At 56.0% G+C, this 24,016-nt stretch overlaps 6 protein-coding genes across 6 annotated transcripts; 5 read left to right on the forward strand and 1 right to left on the reverse strand.

Annotated features, from left to right (window-relative positions):
* On the forward strand, window positions 1–372 carry CH63R_01434 (uncharacterized protein; the record flags this gene model as incomplete). The annotated part of the gene is made up of 2 exons (XM_018296409.1): window positions 1–75; window positions 130–372. 2 exons carry the CDS (start codon window positions 1–3, stop codon window positions 370–372), a joined length of 318 nt encoding a protein of 105 aa, XP_018164771.1.
* A 465-nt stretch (window positions 373–837) lies between these two features.
* Window positions 838–2,010, forward strand: CH63R_01435 (Alpha beta hydrolase fold-3 domain-containing protein; the record flags this gene model as incomplete). Its single annotated transcript, XM_018296410.1, has 1 exon — window positions 838–2,010. One exon carries the CDS (start codon window positions 838–840, stop codon window positions 2,008–2,010), a length of 1,173 nt encoding a protein of 390 aa, XP_018164772.1.
* A 2,289-nt stretch (window positions 2,011–4,299) lies between these two features.
* On the reverse strand, window positions 4,300–6,037 carry CH63R_01436 (Secreted protein; the record flags this gene model as incomplete). The annotated part of the gene is made up of 3 exons (XM_018296411.1): window positions 4,300–5,285; window positions 5,347–5,412; window positions 5,470–6,037. 3 exons carry the CDS (start codon window positions 6,035–6,037, stop codon window positions 4,300–4,302), a joined length of 1,620 nt encoding a protein of 539 aa, XP_018164773.1.
* A 2,675-nt stretch (window positions 6,038–8,712) lies between these two features.
* On the forward strand, window positions 8,713–9,826 carry CH63R_01437 (2OG-Fe(II)oxygenase; the record flags this gene model as incomplete). The annotated part of the gene is made up of 2 exons (XM_018296412.1): window positions 8,713–8,954; window positions 9,235–9,826. The coding sequence occupies 2 exons, from the start codon at window positions 8,713–8,715 to the stop codon at window positions 9,824–9,826; spliced, it is 834 nt and encodes a 277-aa protein (XP_018164774.1).
* A 444-nt stretch (window positions 9,827–10,270) lies between these two features.
* Window positions 10,271–11,344, forward strand: CH63R_01438 (TAM domain methyltransferase; the record flags this gene model as incomplete). The annotated part of the gene is made up of 1 exon (XM_018296413.1): window positions 10,271–11,344. The coding sequence occupies one exon, from the start codon at window positions 10,271–10,273 to the stop codon at window positions 11,342–11,344; it is 1,074 nt and encodes a 357-aa protein (XP_018164775.1).
* Window positions 11,345–18,495: 7,151 nt separating this feature from the next.
* On the forward strand, window positions 18,496–23,495 carry CH63R_01439 (Sec7 domain-containing protein; the record flags this gene model as incomplete). Its single annotated transcript, XM_018296414.1, has 2 exons — window positions 18,496–21,439; window positions 21,505–23,495. The coding sequence occupies 2 exons, from the start codon at window positions 18,496–18,498 to the stop codon at window positions 23,493–23,495; spliced, it is 4,935 nt and encodes a 1,644-aa protein (XP_018164776.1).
* Between the last annotated feature and the right edge of the window lie 521 nt (window positions 23,496–24,016).

The raw sequence follows: 24,016 nt of genomic DNA on the forward strand, positions 1-24,016 counted from the left end.
ATGCCGTGTTACAGGCGGCCTTTGTCCTTGGCTGATGATGCTTCCGCCGCCCCTTTCCCCTGTCGCATGGCTACTGTAAGTATTACAGTAGCGGTAACGTCGACATTGGCAGGCTTTTCACTCCTACAGATAAGCCTACGGGAAACACCTGCGTTCAATACCATCACAATTGACATCGCCGTTACCTCATCATCCCAACCAACCCTCGAATTCAGCCACAGCAGGGACTTGTTTTCTCTTGTCTTCATTCGCCGCCACATCAAACAGAGTACACGCGCCACCTACATTACCAACAACTACTGCAACAACCAACACCGACGACGGCATTGCCGGGCTGAACCCAACGTCAACGTCAACGACGTCGACACCTGACTTGACGATCCTCCTCCTTCTTTTTTTCCTTCTCCATCCATCCATCCATCCATCCATCCATCCATCCGCCCGGAGTCCTTAGCTTGCCGACGGTGGGTGTGTTCTCCGCCGTACCATACCTTTCCTTGCCCTGCTGCCTTCCACTTCCTCCCCCTCCATCCATCCATCCCCTCTCTGTCTCTCTCTTGATTTGTCATATTTTCTCCTCCGTTCATCTTCGCCATCCCGTCCCCTCCGACCTCTTGTCAATCGACTCTTATTCCGAGATATCCGAGTTACCAGCCACAGAGACCTTAGCACTACTGCCTGGTAGCTTTCGACCTAGACTCACCTAGTTGGACTGGATCGCTGAGACATGTCCTTTTGATTGTCCGATTGTCCGTCCGGATTACCCACTTCCTCTAGCTTAATCCTGATCTCCTGTACGCGCTCCGCGCATTCCGCATCCCGCATCCCGCATCCCCAATGCTGCAAAGCAAACTCGCCCGCACCGTGTCCAACATATCGAATGCTTCGAGGACTAGTAAGAGCAGCAAGAAGGACAGCAAGGTCGCCAGCAAGGCCAGTAGTATCGCCGGCAGCGTGACCGGCAGCCTACCCGGCACTCCCGACGATGAGTATGACAACCCTCTCGAGGGCGTCTCCCGTTGGCGTCTGACCGCCAACGCTGTCGCCCTCCGCTCGGGGGCCGCTTTTGCCTTTGGGCTGCAGAACCTTTCCGCTCCCGTCCCACCGGCTGCGAATAGAGTCATCTGGCTCGACTCGACCCTGTCGTCGGAATGGGCCGGCAAGGAGAAAATAAAAGTCGACGTCTGGCTCCCGCCCACCACCACCACCACTAGGCCCACCGGCAAGGTCCCTGCAGTCATCAACTTTCATGGCGGAGGTTTCGTCCTCGGCCAGGGAACCGACGATGCGCGCTGGGCTGCCGCCGTAGCAACCGCCCTAAACGCCGTCGTCTTCTCCGTCAACTACCGCCTGGCTCCCGGCTACCCCTTCCCCACACCGGTTGAGGACTCTGCCGATGCCATCCTTCAGATCGTCGCCCGTGCGCACGAGTTCCGCGTCGACACCCAACAAGTCCTGCTCTCGGGCTTCTCGGCTGGAGGCACACTAGCCCTCGCCAGCTGGAACATTCTTCAGGACCCTGGCAGGTGGGGTTACGATTTTAAATTCCCCGTCCCCGAAGTCTCCGGCATCGTTCTCTTCTACCCACTCTTGGATTGGACCATGACAAGGCCGCAGAAGCGGCAGACATGTGGCAGGCCCGACATGACCCTCCCCAAAGGTATGACCGACCTCTTTGATGCGTCCTACGTCTACCCTCCCAGACCGAGGTCGGAACGCGGTGACCCCCGCCTCTCACCGGGTCTCATGACAGACGACATGTTGGATCGTCTGCCGCCCATCCACCTGTGCATGTGCGAGTTCGACATGCTGCTTTTGGAAGGCCAGAGTTTCGCTCAAAGGGCGACATCCCGAGGCCGCCGGGTTACCACGCGCCTTGTCAAGGCTGAAAAGCATGCCTGGGATAAGCCACCGCCGTTTACGCCTAAAGAGTCCGTCATGGTTGAATACAATGAGGCCATCGCGTCAATTAAAGAATGGCTCGAGAACCCCAGCCCCATGGTTGGTTAGAAGCCAATACGCAGCAATGCGCAAAGTTCATCGTCTGACACCTTGGCGCCTGCATAAGACTCCCGGTGGAGATGACCCTTGCGCAGTAACATCAATAACTGGTCAAGTGGGTGGACGAAGCTTCGGTTCAGGGTTCTGGACCGAATAGGGTTTTTTGGGGGGTCCAGTCCTGGAGCTTTCTTGAAGTTGTGGGCTGTACATTTGGTTGTGGGCTGCATACATCGTCCTTGGCCTCAATGCTATCGTACATTAGCCGGGGAAGGATGCCGGCCGGATGCCGTCTTTCGCCAGACTACGGCAGGGCACGCAGCGAATCGAAGCCCCTCCCGATGACTTCTGGGTCTTGTTTTATTTTCAAGCGGAATAGATATTGGTTTAAAGATTCGGTGGATCTTCGTCCACACAATCTGTTCCTCGCCAGACAGCGTCAGCCGACGAAGCGGCGCAAGGCCATGTCTGATGTCCCTTTTTGTTCCTTTAATAACCCTCCCCGCCCCCCTCACCTTTTTGCCTGACACATGCAATGGCCACGATCCCAAACTCTCAACATTGGCGTTTTGTGGTATTGCGGGGTTGGCAAAACTCTCCAGACAGGTTCTCGAGAATGAGACAACCAATAAGAAGAAGCACGAATGGGGAATGGAAATGTACACTACTTACAAAACATCAGCCCAATTGACTCGCGGCCCTCCTGAGCCAAATCCGTGGAAAGACCGCCGCAGCGCCGCAGTAAAAGATGGCATGACGTTGCCAGATAGCCTCAAAGCCACTACGCCAAGAGATTTTAGGGAGGGGAGGGGGGGAGGTAAGCTGTTCCTAGGGAGCCAAAACCAGGACTTGGGGTTGCTTTTAATCTATTTATTTCTGCCCCTTTTTTACGTTTGGTCTAGCGGCAAGCGCCGCGCGACGATGTGACTCTCAAAGTTGATCTACAAATCATAACGAGGCGGTCTCAGAGGGTTGCTGTTGTCTCTTGCGAGTATTTTGTGGCTTTGCGGTCTGTTTGTTGTGTTGGCGTTTTCGACAGTTAAGTCGGACGCGCATTTGTCGTTTTGGTTCGTACCTTGGGGGGTTTTCTTTCCTGGCGGGGGGATGCCAAGAGTTAAGCCACAAAAGTATGCGCGTTTGAATAAATGAGGAGGATTCGCTGTGCTGAGGAGGCGCCGTGTTGGTGAACAGCATCCTGCCGCCAGTATTTTCGAGTCCCACGATGTCGATGGCGGCGGTGCTGGGGGTTGTCTAGGCTGTTTCTGCAACCGCGGCCGAAGTTTTCTGCAGATCCTTCGCGGAGATGAGGTGTTGCCTCATGAAATATAAAGACTTTGGGTTAGGAAGACCACAAAACGTTTACACTTTGACAGGATTTCTATTCTCGTGTTGATGTTGAGGTACGCGATGACACTGAAGTTCATCGTGAGCGCCATGTATAAGTCTTGAAGCCCCCAACCTGGCTTCTTCTTAAGACATTCAGCGGTTTGAAGCGTACTATGCGCCGTTATCCACTGGAATCATTCATGAATGTGGACACAAATAACAGCCAAGGCCAAGAAACAGCTTGCAAATATGCTCCTACGATGTTGGTCTAGATCGAGATGACTGTGGCAACTCAAGCGCAGAGCCAGCTTGGCCCCCGTGGAAAGCTTCTTCTAACAGATCATCAACATCCTGAGTTGGGCTTTGCCCGCTTGGCCATTGCTCAAGGCCACAAGCGAGCAGAATACGACAGGCCGAGTGCTGGTACCTGCGACTGTAGCTTGTTTGATGACAGCCCGAGCCTTCAACGACTTACAGACATCAAAGGCGGTGGATATCAGGTCCATGGCTAGCAGTGGCGAGCGATGAGGAATGAGGGTGCCACGATACTCACTTTATTTGATGTGCCGAGATGAGACCAGATCCTCTCCTGGCTTCATGGCCGTTCTTCCACGCATCCTGTGCCAACATCTCATCCAAACTTTGCAATGTATTAAAGAAAGATCTGGGCTATTAGGAGGGGGGTGTCTGGACTACTGCTTTACGCTTACGTATTCTACATTCTACATCGTATAACATTGGCTCAGTACCATGAGAGTCCGAGTCAGCTGGGAGATCTATACGTGCGGCAATATTTCCATCAACAACGTCATGAAAAAAAATCAGCCGCCTTGAGTTTCACTGTTTTTAAGTGTGAAAAACAAAGATGGTGTCTACAGGGTGGTGGGAACAACAGTCCAAGATGAAGTACAAACAAGCCCGATTCCTAAGAACGAGAATGTACTGGCCCTGCCAGACTCTCGGCTAGACGACGAATCATAGCTCCTCCGACGCGCCATGCTCGTCTAGGCTTGAAGATTCACGAGATGGGACCGGTGAGCCCCAAGAGTGTCGTGAGATCGTCTCGGATGATGTATGGACGAGAACGCGGTCCTTGGCATCGACGGCCTGCGCTGAGATGAGAACTTCCCCGCGGAACCGAGATACATCAAGCGTGAGATGCGTCTCAAAGCCAGTACGTCTGGCTTCTCCGAGCGCCAGCCTCCCCTCTCCTAGGCGCGGGCTGCGGTCCAGCGATGGCTCGGCGTAAAACCTCCACGCTGTGACCTCGGTGTCCCCATTCCACGAGACGTATGCCTCGACTTTACCCCTGGCGTCTCCTTCTACGATCACAAGTGCGGGATCCTCGCTCGGGGATCCTGTCCAGTTCGACCTGAAGCCCCGGTAATTCTGCACCAAGCTGCCCCCTGGGCCCGAGTCGAGATACGCGTGAAAGAGCACTTCTCCGTCCTCGCCAAACTCGGTGATAGCGCCGGCTTGACCCCAGTTCACAAACACGTTCCCGTTCGGGAGGACCTGCGCGTTCCCCTGTGACTGCGCGGACAGCCCGTCAGGAGCGGGATATGTGCGGAGCGCCTTGGCCGTGTTGTCGGAATGACTGAGCTGTACGATTCGAGCCCTGGAGACAGAGCTAATCTGCTTCTCGGGCGAGGCTGCTGCGTTGTCGAAGAGTGAGAGGACGTCGGTTGTGCCGTCGGGGGAACGACTGAGGAGGCGGGCGTCGTGTTGATACGCAAAGTGCGCTTCAGGTTCAATGTTGAAAGTCGAGTTCGCACCTCCTAACGTCCAGATCACGTCGCCGCTGGTGCCGTTGATCTTGTAAATGGCACTGGTGGCGCGGGCCGATATGATGTAGTTGCCTTGGCTGTCCTTGTCCACGCTGTTGATGTGGAAATAGTCCCATGCACTGGACGAGTCCAGACCCGTGGTTGATGGCAGCTCTGCGAGCGGAAACGCGCTGTCTGTGTGCAAGGTCAGCCATTTTGTGTAGTTGAAGAATGGAGGGTCTGCTATCCAACTGACTTCCGGGATCGACATGATCGAGGCTCTCCCACTGGAACACCACTTCCCCAGTCTCGATGTTTAGCTCTGATCATCGTAAGCACTACTTAACAACCGCCAGGGGGGAGTCGAGACATAACAAACCTTGGAAGCCGGTTGATAAAATCCAGTCCTGTCCCTTGGCGCCTCCCCATGGAGACAGCCCAACGGGCCTCGTTCTCCCAATCTCGACCAGCGCGAAGACATCATCGACGATGCGGAACTCGTGGGCCGAGCCGAGCCTGTTCGAACGCCCGCGGACCAGCTTCACGGGCTCGTATTTGCTGTCCAAGATGACGTGGTGCCCGTACGAGCGACCTTCGGTTTCGCCACGCTGGCCCTGGAAGGCGCGCAGTACCTGCCGCCCATCCCACGTGTCGACGCCGAAGTTGGCGACCCCTCCGGCAAAGTAGCCCAGCCCGGACCAGACCAGGTCCCCGTTGTCCTGGAAGATGTAGGCGGCGGGCTGTACGGGATTCCGCGCGTCCGGACCAGCTCCGGGGTACGGCGCAACGAACAGGAGGCCTTGTTCCACCTGTTCCCTTGCGGCCGGTGTTGTGATGTTGAGCCGGGGCGGTGTGAGATCCGGTCGTGAGCGATACTGCCAGTCTGCCGCGGTGAATGCGGGGAGAACGGCGAGCGATGCCAGACGGCACGAGATCGAGAGCTTCATTATGCGATTCACCCAAAGTCTCTGTGGCCATTCCTCGAAGAAGGGGCTCGATCATTGCGGTCCTGGTTCGAGTTTTATGTCATTCTTGAGCTGTGATATCCGGAACAGCATGAAGCTCACCATATCCCGCCAGAGTTGCGTGACCGGATGTCGACGGGTCCTCAGGCGAGATCCGCAACTTCCGATGACCGGGGTTGTCTAGCTGGTAAGGTGGAAGGAAAAAAGAACAAAACAGCCGCTCGAGAGGGTAAAGCAAAACCCGCTATATTGGGGTGAACTCTGCCCGTCAACCTCGGCCCGTTCAGGTGTTTGGCACACGTTTACATCGTAGTAATCACAGAACAACAAGACAGCCACCACGCCAGGCAATGAACTCCCTCGTCACTCACGCAACAACAAAGTCTGCAAGCATTGCTGCCATGGACTAGTCTTGAAAATCATTCTAACTCCTGATTGCTTTTTTTTATTCCCTATTGAAACTCTTGCATGATTCAAACCGATGACAAAATAGGACATAAGCAGCTACAGCAGCATACAAGGCCATGGCGTTATCAATAGCCTCAATGATTGCAGCATGTCCTGCGGTAGTGGTTGGCACCGGGGATAGCCTTTCGGCTGGGTGAGATAGCAAAAGCCCTTATCGGCAACAGTCTCTATATTGTTGCTGTTTGGAGGAAAAGAAGGAAGCTATTCACAAGGGCTGGCGGCAGCAGGTGATGGAGATCTACCGGGGGCCCCACAGAATCTGGGCCTGGAGCTGTTGACCGACCCAATGTCATCCTTATCCTTCCGATCCCCAATATCCATATAGGCTCTATTCCGACATACGAGGCTCGAGATAGGCGTGCTGTCTACGCCTAGCAGTGGCCAGGCTCCTACTCGAACATTAATAAAAGCGCATCCACTCGGATTTTGTGATGGGAACTTACTCCGCAAGGATCAGACGGACCCGACCTCGGGTTTCTGGCCTCGACATTGGCCACAGGCTTGAGGGTAAACGTTAGAGCTACGGCATAATAAACGGGCTTAACAGAATGACACTGTTGGGACTAACCTCCTTGTTAGGTACAGCAACCGCCAAGGTAGCGAAAGCAAGAGCGACGAAAGCAATGATCCTCATGCTGGGCTATTTCTGCGCGTTGGACCTTTCTGATAGTGTGATGAGTGTGTAGATATCTCTTTGAAGATGGGATAGAAGATGCCAAATTTCCAAAGCCAAGGGGTCAAAAGCCTCGGTTTAAGTACTCGGTCAAACGGTAACCGCTCGTGGTACCTTCGGAGGTCATTGGCCATACATGACTCTTATTGCAGCTTTTCGGCGCGAGATTGAGACCCGGGCTTCCAGGAATGGGAGGCGGGACCGGCGATATTCGTGTGCACCGGATCCCTGCCGGACCGGCCAGTCGGTCTGCTGCTTCACCCGACCCGTTTTAGATCAGCGGATTTCCAGCCTATTTTACCAACTGGGAGACTTTCACGTGTGGAGATGCATACGCAAGAATCTTTGACTTTGGGTATACGGGCTTGCGGCCTTGCGGTAACCTTTTGTGTCCGCATTGGCGTCATTCGCGCGTGCATGACTATCTTGCAACTCTCCGGCGAGAGAGTTTCTCTATCGACAGCAAGATGGCTCCATCCCCGCTGCTGCTCCATTCATACTCTACATTACATGCCACCCCTACTTTTACAACTTTTCATTTCGAATCTGGTATTGGCTGTCAGCTGCTCTACACTGGAAACATTTCGAAGTCAAGGGGTGGGTGGATGAGGGGTCTACCCCCGCATATAACCTTATGATTTATAGAATTACAATACATATTGTGAGGAGAAACGTACGAACAGGCCAGCAGGCTGCCAGAAGTACTACAAACATCAGCTAAACCTAACCTTGAAGGGGGGTAAGTGTGGCAGTGGACAGAAGAAACCTGGCAGGGAGCTTTTACTTTCGCCGGATACTACAGGTATTGTATACGCAGGAATATTTGACTTTGCAGTGCGAATATAAATCCGGTCAGCCTGTCCGCAACAATCTTGATAAACCCCACTGTTAACTCCGTCTCTCTCTCGTATAACGTCACATGGGGATACATGTACCTAAAACTTTGGAAACCAGCGCAAGACCTGGGTAGTGTAGGCATCTATCTTGTAAAGGAAAGCTGCAGCTGGACAAAAGGTTCGCCTTCTGCCCAGCTGCCCTGGCCCAACTTAGGCCCTGATCGGCTTGTAATTGTGATAAGCTTTGGAAATTTGAAGCAGAAGGCAGTGAGAGTCCGGATCTACCGGCAATGTAATCCATGTCTATTGCATGTATCTACGTTACTTAGGCCCCGATCCGCAATCGACAAACTTCCAGACCAATTTCCAACCTTGGTTGCCGTCAAACCTAAAACCGGCAGCAACTATCGTGTCGATGCATGACACAGTACGTAAGTCGATTTTGAACTCAGAGTCCACCAGACTCCACGGCTATCCTTCTGAGTCAGTGGGTATATCAGAAGCCCCCTCCCAGTGAAGCTGTTGGATTACCCGTGGCAGGATGCCATCTGGATCCGTTCAAGTGGAGACAAGTGTTGCTAAGTTTTGAGGCTCTAGGCGCTGCCCAGTTTACGTCGTAGTCTGCGGCCAACACGGGAGACAACCAGCCCCAGCTTCTGAATCTGACCTCCGCGAGCATCATGAACACAGAGCGGGCAAAGAAAGACAATGATAGGGGACGGACATTGGGGTACAGAAACCTGTCACTGATATGGATTGCGCTCGTGGCCATTCCTTTGTCAGTCTATTTGGCTTCTGGGCTCTCTCTGTTCGACGTGCGGGAGACCCGACTCACAACCACGATCGTGTCATTCGACCCCCTCATCATTTATCTTGAGGACTTTCTGTCCGCGAGCGAAGTCAAATACTTGAAACAAATAGCGTAAGTGCGCCTTGATATATTAGTGATCCCGACGGATTCAACCTCTGGGCTGCATGCCGTCTCGGCGACGGCCCCATCTAACGCTTCTCTGCTCTCTCTCTCTCTCTCTCTCTCTCTCTCTCTCTCTCTCTCTCTCTCTCTCTCTCTCTCTCTCTCTTTCTCTCATGCTATCTTTCTTCCCCTTGCTCTCCTTGTTTCCCTTGCTTTCCACCACTTCTCTGTCCCTCCCCCACAAACGTCTCCGCCGTAGTGTTAAGGTTGCTCACCGTTTCCTACACAGACAGGAAAAATATGTCCCTTCCAAAGTTGTAGACGAAAACAACAAGAAGTTGGACAAGACATCATTTACGCGCCGGAGTTCGTCGGCCTTCCTACCCCGACAGGATGATGTCGTCAAGTCCGTGATAGCCCGCGCGGCACGGTTCCAGGGTTTCGCGCCCACGAACCATTTCGAAAACATCCAAGCCACGAAGTACGTCTCTGGCCAGGAGTACATGCCTCACTACGATGTGTTTTCCGCCAAGCCGTCGCTATATGGGAAAGAAGACGGGTCCGAAAACGCGACGGAGAGGTTGTCAACCATGTTCGTGATACTGGAGGACAGCTGTGGGACGCACTGCGGCACGCAGTTCCCCCAGATTGCGATAGACTGGGCTTCGGAGGATCCCAGGTGGTGTGAGTTCGTCGATTGCGCGGAGAAGAGGCTTACATTTCCGCCGAGAGCCGGGAACGCCATATTCTGGAAGAACTTGCGGGAGGACGGGTCGCTGCACGAGGACACTCTGCATGCTGGTCTGCCGCTGCAACATGGCGCCAAGATCGGACTCAACATCTGGATGAGGAATGGGATTTATCCACACGTATCTACATAAAAGAACAAGCCCATCGTCGTACGACAGCTCGCCATGCTTGCACGGGAAGTAAGAAGTGAAGCAAAGGCTTTATATAGCAATCAACGTCAGAGGGGGTTATCTTCAAGAGGAGTTTGGTCAATACCACACAAACAGGGGTATGCTCATGTGGGGAGTTGTGACAGAGTCTGTTATTGGTCGTCAACATACGCATGGGAGGCTCAATGTCAGTTATCACATCAACCAACAGCACCTGCACCAACAACATCTGCACCAACAGCATCTGCACCAACAATGCCAACGATCAATGGGCCGCCAAGGAGAGGGGTAGATCCAAAGAGGAAGCTGTCTGGGTGTTTAAAACTACGAGCTCTCTGCAACGTTTTGTCTCGGAAACCCTTCTCTGGCGCCTCGGCTGCTTAGAACCCGACTTCAATCTGTCCTCCCTTATTCACGTCCGACATTATGTCTGAAGCCAACACAAGTCCCGCGGCGCAACCGCCCACGAGTCAACCTCCGGCGCCACCGCCGAACCCAGATGGAGTCTCGGCTGCCCCGACCTCGATCGAGGTTGACGAGGGGGACGTGGCCGACGATGCCTCGGCGATGGACGACAGGATCTCCTCGTACTCGGCGTCCCTGACCTCGAGCGTCGTGGACTACCCGGAGGAGTACGGCCGCCGGTACCACGCCTACCGGGCCGGCTCCTACCAGTTCCCCAACGACGAGCGGGAGATGGACCGGCTCGACCTCAACCACTCGCTGATAGCCAGGACGATCGGCAAGCTCTTCCTGGCCCCAATCGAACAGGACAAGACCCATCGCATTCTGGACGTCGGCACGGGCACGGGCATTTGGGCGATCGAAGTCGGCGACGAGTTCCCCAACGCCGAGGTCGTCGGGATCGACTTGAGCGCCATCCAGCCGGCCTTCGTGCCGCCCAACGTCAAATTCGAGATTGACGACGCCGAGAGTTCGTGGGTCGGGGATGCCAAGTACGACTTTATCTTTTCGAGATACCTCGCGCTGTCCATCGCCGACTGGCCGAAGCTCGTGCGCAACATCTACACGACCTTGAACGCCAACGGCTGGGCCGAGTTCCAGGACTACAGTCTCCTGTTCGACTCGGACGACGGGTCGCTGACGGACGACCACGAGACGATGAAGTGGGAGAAGAAGGGCAACGAGATTGCCGACATGATCGGCCGGGACTTCAACCCGGGCCCCAAGCTGTACAACTGGGTCAAGGAGGCCGGCTTCCGGAACATCGTGCACAAGCGCTACAAGATCCCCATCGGGCCCTGGGCAAAGGAACCCCACTACAAGGACATTGGAATGATGAACCTGATACAGCTGTTGGACGGCCTCGAGGCCTTTACGCTGAAGCCGTTCTGTTCGGTGCTGGGGTGGACGACCGAGGAGGTCCAAGTGCTGCTCGCCCAGGTCCGCAAAGAGATGAAGTCTGGGGTCTTTCACGCTCACTTAAATTACCACGTTGTTTATGGCCAGAAGGTGGAGAGCGAGGAGGAGGAGGCTTAACACCGAACGGTCGCTTTGAGTGTACATAGCTCGGGACCTGTGGCAAAACCAACGCCGTTAACTGCATAGTAATCTACGCCTTAGTGTCCCTCGCTCAAGAAGTTCAGACTATCCAATGGCCCGTGTTCCATCGCAGCCCAAGTCTTTCGTTTCTCACCAGGTTGTAGTAAGTTGTACTGCAGATTTCATAGGCATAGCCACCAGTCATCACCGAAGCTGAAGACAGAGCGGCCACCAAAGATGAAATACACGGAACGTCCAGCAGTGAAATCACGAAAAACCAACAGCTGGTCACAGTTTGTTGCTACATCAGGATCAGATTGGAGAAGATAAGCTACTCGGTGGCCATGCCTCAGTCCCTTTGGCCCGAACATGGCAGCTTCTCACTTGTTGCTCTTATCTACTTCCCACTTTGCCTGCAAGTCCTCTTCGCTTTTGGGTGCGGTTCTTCACGGTGTCGCCGTCTTTCGTTCTTCAAATCCGTAGCGGTTGCCTCTTTAGGCGGCTGTGTCGGTGGTTCAGGACTCGCCTCCTAGCCAGAACGCCCACCACCTCTTCGTTCATGGCCATACACATCTATGCACAACGTCGACTAGTTCAAGGTCCCCTTGGCGATCTTACGTATATTGCCAACGAGTCACCATCACAAAGCTGGGCAAGTGCGGCCAGCCTCTCTGTCTTGTCCGTCTGGTCCATCTAACCCAAGAGCCGTGCTTTCGAGGAGGAGGGCATTGGCGGCAAGCAAGACACGAGCCGGCCATCTTGAGTTGACAGACAGAATACCGGGAGACTAGAAAGGAGAAACCGCGCCGTCTCTATAGCCGAGGGTCGTCGACACATGCCCTCGACCAGCTACATCTGTGTCTATGAAACCGATCTGTCAATGTCACTTGGTATGTGGATAGGGGGCGGAAGGCGCACCATGAGCCAACACCAAACAATTGACCCCACAGAGGAATATGTCGTCGTGCCGGCAACCCGAGCAAGACTGCAATCGCAAAGGTCTCACCTCACCTCACGGCACCGATACATTTTTCTCAAAAGGTCTTGTCACCTGCGGCAGGTGACACGGCCACAGCCTCACGGATGATAACAAAATAGAAGCTCAATGATGGCGTAGCTTCGCGTCTTGCAATGGGCTAGGCGAAATCGGGTTGCCCCGTCACTGGAGGCAGAGAGCAACGCCGCCCGCGAGCCGGCCGGCCACCTGGTTTCGTTGTGACACAAGGGTCCGTCAAATCCCTTGTGTCGTGACACCTCCCTTGTGTCGTGACACCTAGCCATGAAGATGACCGTCCCACCTGACAGCAACTGACAGGTGCAGCGGCCAGTCTCAGTCGGGCGAGAGACAAGCTCGGTAAGATGAGTCTGAGACACGGGGAGCGGTCAATCCAGCGGTGAGGCAAAAGAAGAAAGACCTCACTCGTCGTCTGTGGTCACGACGATTCCAGAGCGTGGCTGCATGAGGAATGCAGTACTGAGCTGCAGTTGACCACACAGACAGACAGAAAGAAAGAAAGTGAGTGGTGTGGTTGCTCTGCACGCTGTTGCTGCGCAGGAGAGTGGAATCCAACCCGTGGCTGAGTTTAAGGAGCAAAATTGGGATGGACCTTGCATCGACGAACCAAGGACGTGCGGAGACGAGATTGACGGCCATGGCAACATCCCGCGTGGTTTCGGGGGCGTGTCACGGAGAGACGAGTGGCCGAGGGATTAGGGAGGGCACGACTCGTAAAGCAGAATTGAAATCCCGCGCAATGGGTAATGTGGTCAGAGATCTGCTGATCGACGGGCGCCGGTTCATCCTCACCCTCGAAGGATTGTCAAAGCTGGGAGATCGAAACGCTGCTCCTCGGTTATGACGCCGAAAGCCATACAGGCACCGTCTGACGAAACAAGACGGCGTGGTCGACATGAAGATGGCGTGCAACTCGGTCGCAATCAGACCAGGTATGACACGCAGAGCAGATCATGGGAATGCCCTGAACAAGACTTGATACGCCAAGAAACGGGAGCGGAGGCGTATTCGTGAAGTCGCAATGCCGAGCCGGCGGCGGCGGAGAGGCGATAGATGGCTTGTCCCCTGGAGGAGGAGGAGGAGGCGGCTGCGGGATCCGAGGGATTGTTCGTCATGCTGACTGTGGAGCGTCAACGATTTGCGCTTTGACACGAGGACTTGGGGCGATTGGGATGCATGCTGTAGAATGGAATGACGGACGGAGCGTGGACGACATGGAAAGTCTGTCGGTGTGTTTTAGGTTTTGTCAGTTTAGCGCAAAGAGGGACTCGGGGATCAGAATGGGGGCCGCCGGTGTTGGAGATTGAGTCGCTAGACGGGCCAACTTGCATAGAAGTGGGAATAGGGGCCGAGCCCGCCTTTTCTGGAACGGGGGGAACTGTTGGTCAGTGGGAGCGAAGATGAGATGTGCAACCCTAAGCAAATTAGAGGGAGGGCGGCCGTTGGACTGATACTGCAACAGGACAGGCGCGAAGGCAGACTGCCGGGAGAGGTGTGCCACGACAGCAGCGGTTTATTGGCACCCATCAGGGCGGCGTGTTATAGCGCAGGCCGTGGGATGTTGAATGAGGCGATTAGACAGAGGGTTGCGATCACAAGCCATCCGAGATCAGCCCGCCGTCAAGCGCACTGGTGGTGAGTGTCGCAGAGTCACCCAAACGAACAATAATGGCCGCTCGTGTTCTTGTCGGCACTTTGGGGGCCAATAACGTCGGAAGCGCGGATGGATATCTGGAGGTTTCTGGGGAAGACGGCAGATGGGAAATTTCTAGGTTTCTTGCTTGGTTCTGGCTGGGGGAGGGGGGGGGGGGGGCCTGTACGGAAGCTCTGTCGGACGTAGAACATGGAAACCATCCATCCAGGGCGGCGGTGTTCTGCTCACAACAGCTTACAGCAATGCAGACCGTTCGAGTGCGGACGAGGAGGGAGTGGCGTACTCCGAGGCATGGCACGGGCCTCTGGATGCTACTAGTAGAAAGCTGGTGTCCGTCTGCATCCATCACTTCAGGGGAAACCATGGCCGGCTGCATGGACGCGTGGATGTGCTTCCATGTGGGCGCAAATGAGTGGGCGCATGCGGAGAGAGCGCGCGCGGTAGGCCGGCCGTCACGGAGTGACAGATAGAGAGGCACGGAGGGAAGCCGAAGAACTGTTTGAGGGCCGAGCATTGAACAAGGAGCATGCGTCGACAGGACGGACAGCGAAGAGGCCGGACTTGCGACGTTCATAGCTGGCGAATAAGACGGGTTGCGGGACGGGGCACGCCTTGCGCCGCGACCCGGACGCTCGCTGGGGAGGAGGGAAGGGAAGGGGAAGGGAAGGGGAAGGGAAGGGGAAGGGGAAGGGTAGGGGAAGGGGAGGGCTGGCTTCGGGTAAGAGAGCAGGACAGATGACGGGAAGCAGGGTCGCATCTATTAGTCGTGCAGCAGGCGCCTACCCGGTGAGCCACGGGGCATTCTTCTGGAAGCATGGCATGAACATGGCATGGCATGGCGGCCGGTGCTTCCTTCGTATCTTGGGTGTTCGGAGCCGGTATCGTCTTCGGAACTGCAGCCGTGAGGTACCAGCCAGGCACCGAAGAGGGGAAAAGATGGCGGGTTGGCAGCCGGACCAACATTGACCAAGCATTCAAACACTCAAGACGGGTTGTTGTTCAGCTTGACTGACAAACATTGACAGAGAAAGACAGAGAGAGACAGTGTGTGTGTGAGTGAAAGAGCCAGATACATCGTAGTGGCATCGCCGTTTGACCCTTCGCCGTTGCTCAGCAGTCTTTCCCCCCTGCTCGCGCAGCGGGCGCTATCCTTGACGAGACCGAGGAGCACACCCGGCCAATGTTTTGGGGGTCCCTTGCAGCTGGCTTCTACTTTGGGACAAGAGCTGTGGTGAAGTGGTTGCATCTTGCATTACCCCTGCAGCCCTGCCCCCTCTTGTATCTTTTTACTTGTAGTTAGTAGCGAGGATGTCTGGTGTCTGGAGTCTCACAAGGCCTCCCGCCTCTTCCCGTCCATTGTTCTCCATTTACTGGCCGTTATCCATGGTGTCCTTCGGTGGGCGCGACATGGCAGAAGTTGCGGCAATCAGCTGGTCAGTGTGCAGCAAGACGATGTCGGGGATGGGATGTCAACGAGTCAGTCGTTGATTGATGGTGATGAGGTGCAGACCAGACCAGACCAGGCCAGACTAGACCAGACAAACCCACCCATCGGTGATGTCGCCGAAAGGGAGATGACGACAAATATTGGGTTTGTTTGGGTCGAGGGACTGCGCAAGAAGGAACGGGGAACCTGCCTTCGAAATGAGAGAGAGGGAAAAAGGAGAAGAAAAAAAGGATAGGAAAATAGAAGAAGAAAAAAAGGAAAAAAAAAGGAAAACTGACAGGCAGGAAAAAGGGGGAAACCCTGCAGGCGCGGTGGAGACTCTTCGCACCTTCTGTCCTCTTTTGGGGGACACTGTCTGAATGACCGTCGAGGGCGGCAAGCACCAGGACAAAGAAATGACAGGGTGGCATGGCAGGCTTCCGACCACATGTCGCCAGGGGCGGTCTGTTGCTATCACACGATGACAGGTAGGTAGCTGACTGGACCCTTCTTTCCTTCGTCTTTCCCTGCTCACTGCTGTCGATTCTTTGGCATGTACATGGAAATCGATACGTACTGATATGGAGACAGAAGGGGGGAGAAGCCCAAAGTAGAAAGGTAGGGACCCCTGGCGAGTCGGGGCAGGTGCACGTCGAAATTTGGGCAGTGGAGGAAAGAACGATAGTCTCGTCTGGAAGAGAAGGGTACTCTGTATCTGTCGTCTCTTCTGGGCGTTTCTTCCCCTTCACTTTGATCGATCGTTTCCCGCGGGTTGTAACGTTGGGGACATGTATCAATCATCATCTCGATCCAACAGATAGATACCCATGGGTGTGTCGTTGTCGTCGTCGTCCTTGTCGTTGTCGGATTGCCTCCCACCGGTATTGGCGTCCGTGCTTTGCTTGCATTATGTCTTGGTCGTTATTATTGTTGTCGTCTCGTCTGGTGTTTCTTGTCCCTCGGAGCAGGACATGACAGGGGCAGTCGCACGCTGGGTGTCTGCGTGTCTCGTATCGACAGACTGACGCCGTGCTTCATGCGGTTGTGATGGGCGCCGTTGGTGGCCTGCAGACCGAGACTGAGACTTCAGAATGGGACTGAGACCGAGTTTGACATTGACGGAAGACGACGGACTGCATTGGACAGTACAGCGCACTCCGTATCAAGCTGTATCAACCCGCCATTTCTCTCCTGCAAAAGACTGACTGACTGCCTGCCTGTAGACTGTAGCACATCATTGTCATGGCAATCGATTCGATTCCCCATATCGACATCCACCGCCCCCCTGCTACTTCCTCCTCTTCCCCTTGTCCCTTTCCAGGAACCAAAGGTGCAAGGTACCCGTATCCATCCATACCAAGACCCTAACCTTGACCTTGGCTTGACCTATTCTATCCTGACCTTCAATCTTCCTTTCCTCACTTTCTTTACCTACCTTGCGCTTGTCTTGCCTATCGTAGGCACCTAGTAGCTTAGCTTATCAGCTTACCTCGACCTTGTTGGATCCAGATGCAGTTCTTCTTTCGTTCCACGCCTCTGCCCGTCTGTCAGTCTCTCTGCCTCTCTGTTTCTGTGTGTTGACTGTCTGTCTGCCAACATCAACTGGGCAATCCCTCTTCTCCGACTGCTTGTGCTTCACCACCCAGGACGACCAACCCTGGCATGCTGCGCCAACGCACATAGACTGGACGAACATGCATATTCTTACACCATGGTCTAATAATACACCATTGCTTCTTTGACTTCCTTTACCCTGCATCGCTCCCTGTCACCCAGAAAACCGCACACGCACACACACACACCCTCGGGCAATTATCACCGTCGGCTGTCGACCATCGCCAACTTTCCCACTTCCACTTCCACTCTCACGCCCACTTCCACTGCCACCACAACCCATACGGGCCTGTCAAAGTTCCTAGGTCAGGGGAAGATTGAGGGTAACATCCATCGCCTCATTCAGAACATCGCACCAATTACCAACCACCACCCGAGCCTTCGCCTACCCACATCGGTACGAATACTAGTACATTAATAAACCTTTCCGCGCCCGTTGCCCGCCTGTCGCCCGCGACGAGCACCTCCCGGTCCTTGACATTGCCCACTTGCCTATGCCAAAGGCAGGAAAACGGCGAGAAGCAAGAGCAGAAAAAAAGCAATTCGAGCAGAAAAAAAGCCACCAAGGCACCAGGAAGCATCGCTGGCGCCCCTGCGTTGCAACGTCGATTGTCCCATAGAGGCCAAAAGGAGACTCGAGAATCCGAGAGAGCGCAACTACTGTTCGCACTACTTACTACCGTACCCAAGTCTCCAATCTCGACCCCAAATTATCTGCGCTCGCTTGGGAATCGTCCGCGCGGGGAGAGACTGACTGAGAGACAAAGCCGGCCGCGACCAGGCCGACCGCGATCCCGGCCTTGTGGACATTGCGACGCCTGGATACATACTACTACTCTCCTGCTGAGTGAGTATCCGTACCTGTTCGTTCCACGCATACCTCTTCAGGACCGTCGTAAGTACCGTAGTAGCTACTGCTACGGCTACGCCTGTTCGAGACACTAGACGTCGACGCGCCGCTCCCGGAAACGTTCTCAGCCCCAGCGCCGGTGTCAAAGGTCCTCGACGCTCGACTGCTGCGGTGAAATCTCTCCATCTCGTCGTTGGACTAGATTAGATTGGACTGGATTGGACTGGATTGGATTCGACCGCCTGCCCCCTCCGGCGTCGTATTGGACGGGCTTGCTTGCTGCTCGTTCCATTGGGCCATCTTGGCTGACCACCAGTCCACACCCCCCCTCCCTCCCTCCTCTCCTAACCAAGAAACGACTGTACTTCGTACGCGCTCCTAATACAACACACACTTACCACGCATACCCAAGCGGCACTTTTCACTTAACCTACTTGGGGGAGACGTTACTGCCGACCCTGCTTGGCTTGCACATGCGCCTGCGCCCGCGCCTACGCCTGTCGGATTGTTGCAATCTGGAAATGACTTGAAAACCCTTTCGGACCCCCACGATACCCTCCCATCCGGCCCCCCCTTCCTCTCCTCCACCATGTACGCCGACTCGCCGAGACGGTCCAGTCGCCGCCGTCCCGATCTCAACATCGACACTTCCCCTCCCGTCGCCTTTTCGACCAGGCCCTCCGCAGTCGCCGTCGCCTCTCGAGAATCAGCTGCCGCTGCTGCCGCTCCCCCCGTCCCGCAAACGCCCCCAAGCAACAGGAACAGACCGCCGCCGCCCTCTTCCTCCTCGTCCGTCGCCAAGGGCAAGTCTAGTTCCCGGGCATTGAGAGGCCCGGCTCTCTCCCGTCATGCCGACGACTCCCTTCTAGATACCCCCGAATCCCCCGACAGCTTCGACATGTCGGCGAACAAAGAAAACGATAACCCTGATCTGCCCCGTCCGCGCGATTCCCACGACCTGTCCCTGTCCCCGCGGAACGTCACACGCGACTCCCTAATGGCCAACATGCTCATTTCCCTCGACCAATTCACCATGGCCGGTCCTGTCGGCGGTCCGTTCGTCACCGGCGCCCCAGACATGCTCGACGAGCCGCCCCAGCAGTACCAGTACGATACCGACGGCGACGGCTTCTCTAGGTCGGTGCGAGGCGGTCGTGCCAATGGCCACTCGTACTCGTACAGCTCCGATTTCGACGCCGACGACGCGAGTAGGATATCCTCGCGAGGGCGGAGGAGCAACAGCAGCTCCAACTTCCAGCCCGGCCTGCATCGCATCAGCAGCATGCGCGAACCGCTGCGAAGCACCCCCGGCACCTCGCGCCACATGCACTCCCGAGGACGCAAGGGGAGCGCAAAAAGCAGCAGCTCCAACAGTATCGATGCCGGATACGCCCAGGTCCTCAGTAGTACGAGGTGGGCGTCGGGCTTTGGTGGTCGATCTTCGAGCTTCGACTACGGCCACCGCCCACCCGCCTTGCAGGCCACCACACAACAACAGCAACAGCAAGCAGGAGGTGCCCCGTGGCACATAGAGTTCTCCAACAACTTCTTCGCCGACAACTACGACGCGGCCCCGACGCCCACCGTGCCTGGCGGGCCTCGACGCATGATGCCACCCGTAACGCCCCCGGCGGCCACGAATTACCCACCGTCGCCTGGGCCCGCCGCTGTTCCCTTGCCTGCGGTGGAGCCCATCGAACCGCTGCCGCCCGTCACCCTCGAACGCAAGCGCTCGAACCGATCCGCCAAAAGCACCTCGACAAACCACCACCACCACCACCACCACCGCAAAGCGGAAAACAATCCCAACAACCCTCACCACGAGGTGCCGCCGCCGCCGTTGCCAATGCCGGGTCCAGCAGTGCCTGCGCCGTCGACGGCCGCAGCCTCCGCCGCCTCCTCTTCGCCAGCACCATCTTCCGTCCCCGCGTTCGAGGTCGATTCCGCACCCGCGCCACACGTGGGCTACGGCAAGACAAAGGAGGCGGTGCACGGAGCTCAAGTTCCGACACAAGCACCGTCGCAAACAAAAGAAAAACCGGGGTTTTTCAGGCGAGTCTTCGGCTCGTCCAGAAACAATGCCTCGAGCAATCAGTCCGAGACGCAAAATTCCACGGCCGTATCCGTACCGTCGTCAACATCTGTTGTCGACACGGCTGACCAGAGGTCCGGGAACAAATCTCTACACGTTGCCAGCCAGATGAAGTCCTCCGGCTCCGCCCCTCCCTCACGGGACACGTCTTCGTCCCATTCCCATCATCACGTGCTGCAAAAGAAGCCGAGCTCCTTCTTCCGTCGCAGGAAGAAGTCCGTGTCCGCCGACGACGTCCCTCCCATGCCCGCTGCCGCCCCCATCGAGCCTCCAATGCCCCCCTTGGTTCCCCCGATTCAGCTGTCCGTCCCCAAGGACAAGCTTTCTGCGAAACCCGAACCCAGCCCAATCAGCAGCCTGAGGAGGGTCATGAACCCATACCTAAAAGGCAGCCCGGTGACGCCAAACACACCTCTGTCACCTCACTCCGCCGGCGCCGCCCCTGTGCAACAATCCGCCAACCCTGAAATGGCCTCCGATTCCGCCCCGGCTTCGCGCAACGAAGCACCCGAGGAGCAGCCGCGCTCCTTTTCGCCCGACTACGACCCAAGCCCCAATGCACGCATACGAGAAGTCCGGTCTGCTTCGCGCGGCGGTGATGGTGACGATGACAGTGACGGCGATGACGACTCGCAGCCCGAATACGAACGCCGTACCGACACGCCCACTCGCCCGCCTCCAGAGCCTCCCGTGTCGGCAGAAAAGAGGAACAACTCCTTCCTCGACATTGATGGCAGTGACAACGAAGCAGACACCGAGTCGAGACGGGGCAATAAGACGAGAAGGGAGAAGGGGGCGAGATCTGGCAGGAAGATCATCAAAGACTCGTCTCCCTCGCGGAAAGGCGCTTCAGACGGGACCGACGATACCATCAGAGGCAGGAAGAACAAGAACAACAACGGCAGATTGGCCGTCGCCCAAGCAGACTCCGATGACGAAGGCAATCGGCCAGCGCTAATCCTGCCGATTGAGGGTACTAGGTCTGCCAGCAGGGCGTCGGGATCGACCACGACTGAATACAAGTCTGCGATAAGTGGAACCCCCAGTGTGAGGATCGAAGCCTCGGCCAACAACAGCCCCAAGGTCCTCGGCACCTTCGAGTCCATGAGCTCCAAGCCCCTCGATGAGCCCGACTTTGTCGTCGGAGACCCGACGGAGGATGACCGCCAAAAGGCCAAAAAGATATTTGACGGTAACGAGGACTTTATCCAGAAGCAGAAGGCCGCTGCGTGGATGGGCGAGGAGGGCCCCGTCCGGCAGAGAACTCTGCAAGCGTACATGGACCTTTATGACTTTACCAACAAGAGCATCTTGCAGAGTCTCCGGTTGATATGCCAACGTCTGGTCTTCCGAGCCGAGACGCAGCAGGTGGATCGCATTTTGGTTGCCTTTTCCAAGCGTTGGTGTGATTGCAACGCCAACCACGGATTCAAGGCATCCGGTACGTTTTTCACTCTCTTCCTGCTTTGAAATGGGGTTTCAGCTCAAGCTAACGCGGCCTACTAGATGTTATCCACACAATCTGCTATTCGATCATGCTGCTCAACACTGATTTGCACCTGGCTGACATCGAACAAAAGATGACGCGGAGCCAGTTCGTCAAGAACACTATGACCACCATCGTCCAGGCGGTGGCGGAGGCAGTCCCCGATGCGTTTGAGCGGCCGACCATCCTGCCAGGCAAGTCCAACAGCGCTCTCGGAGGCGACGATTCCAGAACATCCATCGAGGAGCGGTTCACGTCACGTCGATTGTCATTCCGACCTCCGCCGAGGCACGAGGGAGACGGGTCCGGAGACCACTGCCATGACGAATGCGGGCCCCTGGTGAAGGCGCCGTTTGACGGTTCGATGCGAGCCTGGGAACACCAGGTCGAAATCGTCCTCAAGGACATCTACGCCTCGATTCGCGACGAGCGATTGCCCTTATTCGGCGCCGATCCGTCCAAGAACCTCGCGCCGAACCCGCAGAGTAGCCTGTCCGTCATGGGAATGTTGAAGCGAACGCCTAGCGTTCTGAGTAAGGCCCCGTCTGAGAGTCAGGCATCTATGCGTGGACGCATAGCTGAAAATGGCCGTGCCAATTCTTCCAGATGGAATTCGAAGAGCAGGTCACGACCTCGTATGGGCAATCCGGGATTCTCTTCGTCGAGAACAAGTTTCGAGGACGGAAATTCAGTTTGGAGCCCTACCGTATCATCGGCCACGTGGAGCAAGCTCTCGCTGGGCCGAACGCAGACCTCGATGTCTGTGGATTCGCTCAGCTCGTCATTCTGCGGAGGCGACTATCAACAGTCCATCGGATTTGCCAACGCCCTTAGCCAGGCCGTCATCCGTGATGATGAATCCGGTCTCGGCAAGGAGCCGTCCATCATGAGCGACGAACTGAAGCCCGCTCACCTGCTCGAGGACGAGTCCCTCGAGCTCGCCGGCCCTCCCTGGGTAAAGGAGGGCATGGTGATTCATAAGCACCACCTGGACGGTATCGAGAAGAAGGCCAAGGACCGCCACTGGAACGAGGTTTTCGCCGTCATCCAACGAGGCCAAATGAGTATATTCTCCTTTGGCACTAACAAGTCGGCGGCACGCAAGAGCCGCGGCCGCCACGCGGCCAAGGGTCCCGCCATCGTCGGAGGCGGCAACTGGCAGGAAAATGCTACTAACCTAGGTACGTTCAGTCTCCGCCAGACCCTGGCATCGACGCTGCCGCCACCCGGCTACTCGAGAGCTCGGCCTCATGTCTGGGCCCTGAGTCTGCCAACGGGTGCGGTTCACCTGTTCCAGGTCGGGACCCCGGAGATCAGCAAGGAGTTTGTCACTACGGCCAACTACTGGAGCGCTCGCCTGAGCACGCACCCGCTCGTGGGCGGTATCAGCAACATCGAATACGGATGGAGCGATGCCATCATCAACAACGCTCTCGTCACGGCCATCAATGAACAAACGGTGGGCCCGTCGCCAGCACGCCAGCGGTCCAACTCCCGACCCGGAAGCAGCGCCGCCAACAACCGACCTAGCATTTCAAGCTTCCGCTCCGGCTCTCTCGACCATGGCCCTGGAGGACCATACAGTTCCGCCAGCCGTGGTAACAAGCTTCCCGGCGACAGAATCCACATCGCCGACTGGGCGCCTCCGACACAGAGTATGCGGCCCAGCAACCTGCCTGAGGAGGAGCAGCTCGACAGCCTCCTTGCCTACGTCAAGGGCATCGAAGACGAGCTGCAGGTACATAACCAGCTTCGCAGCCCGATGCTACTTGCATTTACGCCCCGCGGCAACAATGCCGTCCGCGCCATGGCCAACTGGGAGCGCAAGAGCGCCTACCTCCTGCGGGAGATTGTCAAGTTCAGGACGTACGTCGACTGCCTGCAGCAGGCGGGCACGCGCAAGAACGAGATCTACACAGAGAGAGATCTGGCGCGCCGGGCGGCCAGAGGAGAACTGGACGAGGGAGAGATTGAGTTTGACGCCGAACGAGACACATCGATCAGAGCGTAGACAACATGCGTACGTTAAAGATACGGTACGGGGCGAAGAGGAGGGTAACTAATCAGGAAAAACAATAACGAGTGGTTCGTGCTTGGAGGGACAATACCCGAGCACACGACTGACGATATGACCACATTGGACTCTGGGAGTTTGAGCTTGGGGACGGGCATCTTTGGAGGTGTTTGCTTGGTACATCATCTCTGCTCTCTCTCTCTCAACCTTTTCTCTTTTTGGGGGTGTTTTTTTTCTCTCTTTCATTTGTACAAAACCTTACCTAGTTTGATACCCAGACTTTTTTTCATCGACGAGCCACCCCCCCCACCCCCCCCCCCCCCCCCCCCACTCCCTCCTTTCTTAGAATGCCCCCGCTGTTCGTCACCTTTGAACCAGAGGACCGCATGCTCTAGGGGGGGGAAGGGGGGAGTGGGAAAGCTTTCTGATGTCTCGGTGTTTTGGTTTGCTAAGGGGAGGCATAGCATGCGTTATTGGATGATGATGTTTTGATTATAGGAGGGAACGATGGTCAACGG

This window comes from Colletotrichum higginsianum, chromosome 1 (genome assembly GCF_001672515.1).
Source record: "Colletotrichum higginsianum IMI 349063 chromosome 1, whole genome shotgun sequence".
In the NCBI taxonomy this organism is placed as follows: Eukaryota; Fungi; Ascomycota; class Sordariomycetes; order Glomerellales; family Glomerellaceae; genus Colletotrichum; species Colletotrichum higginsianum.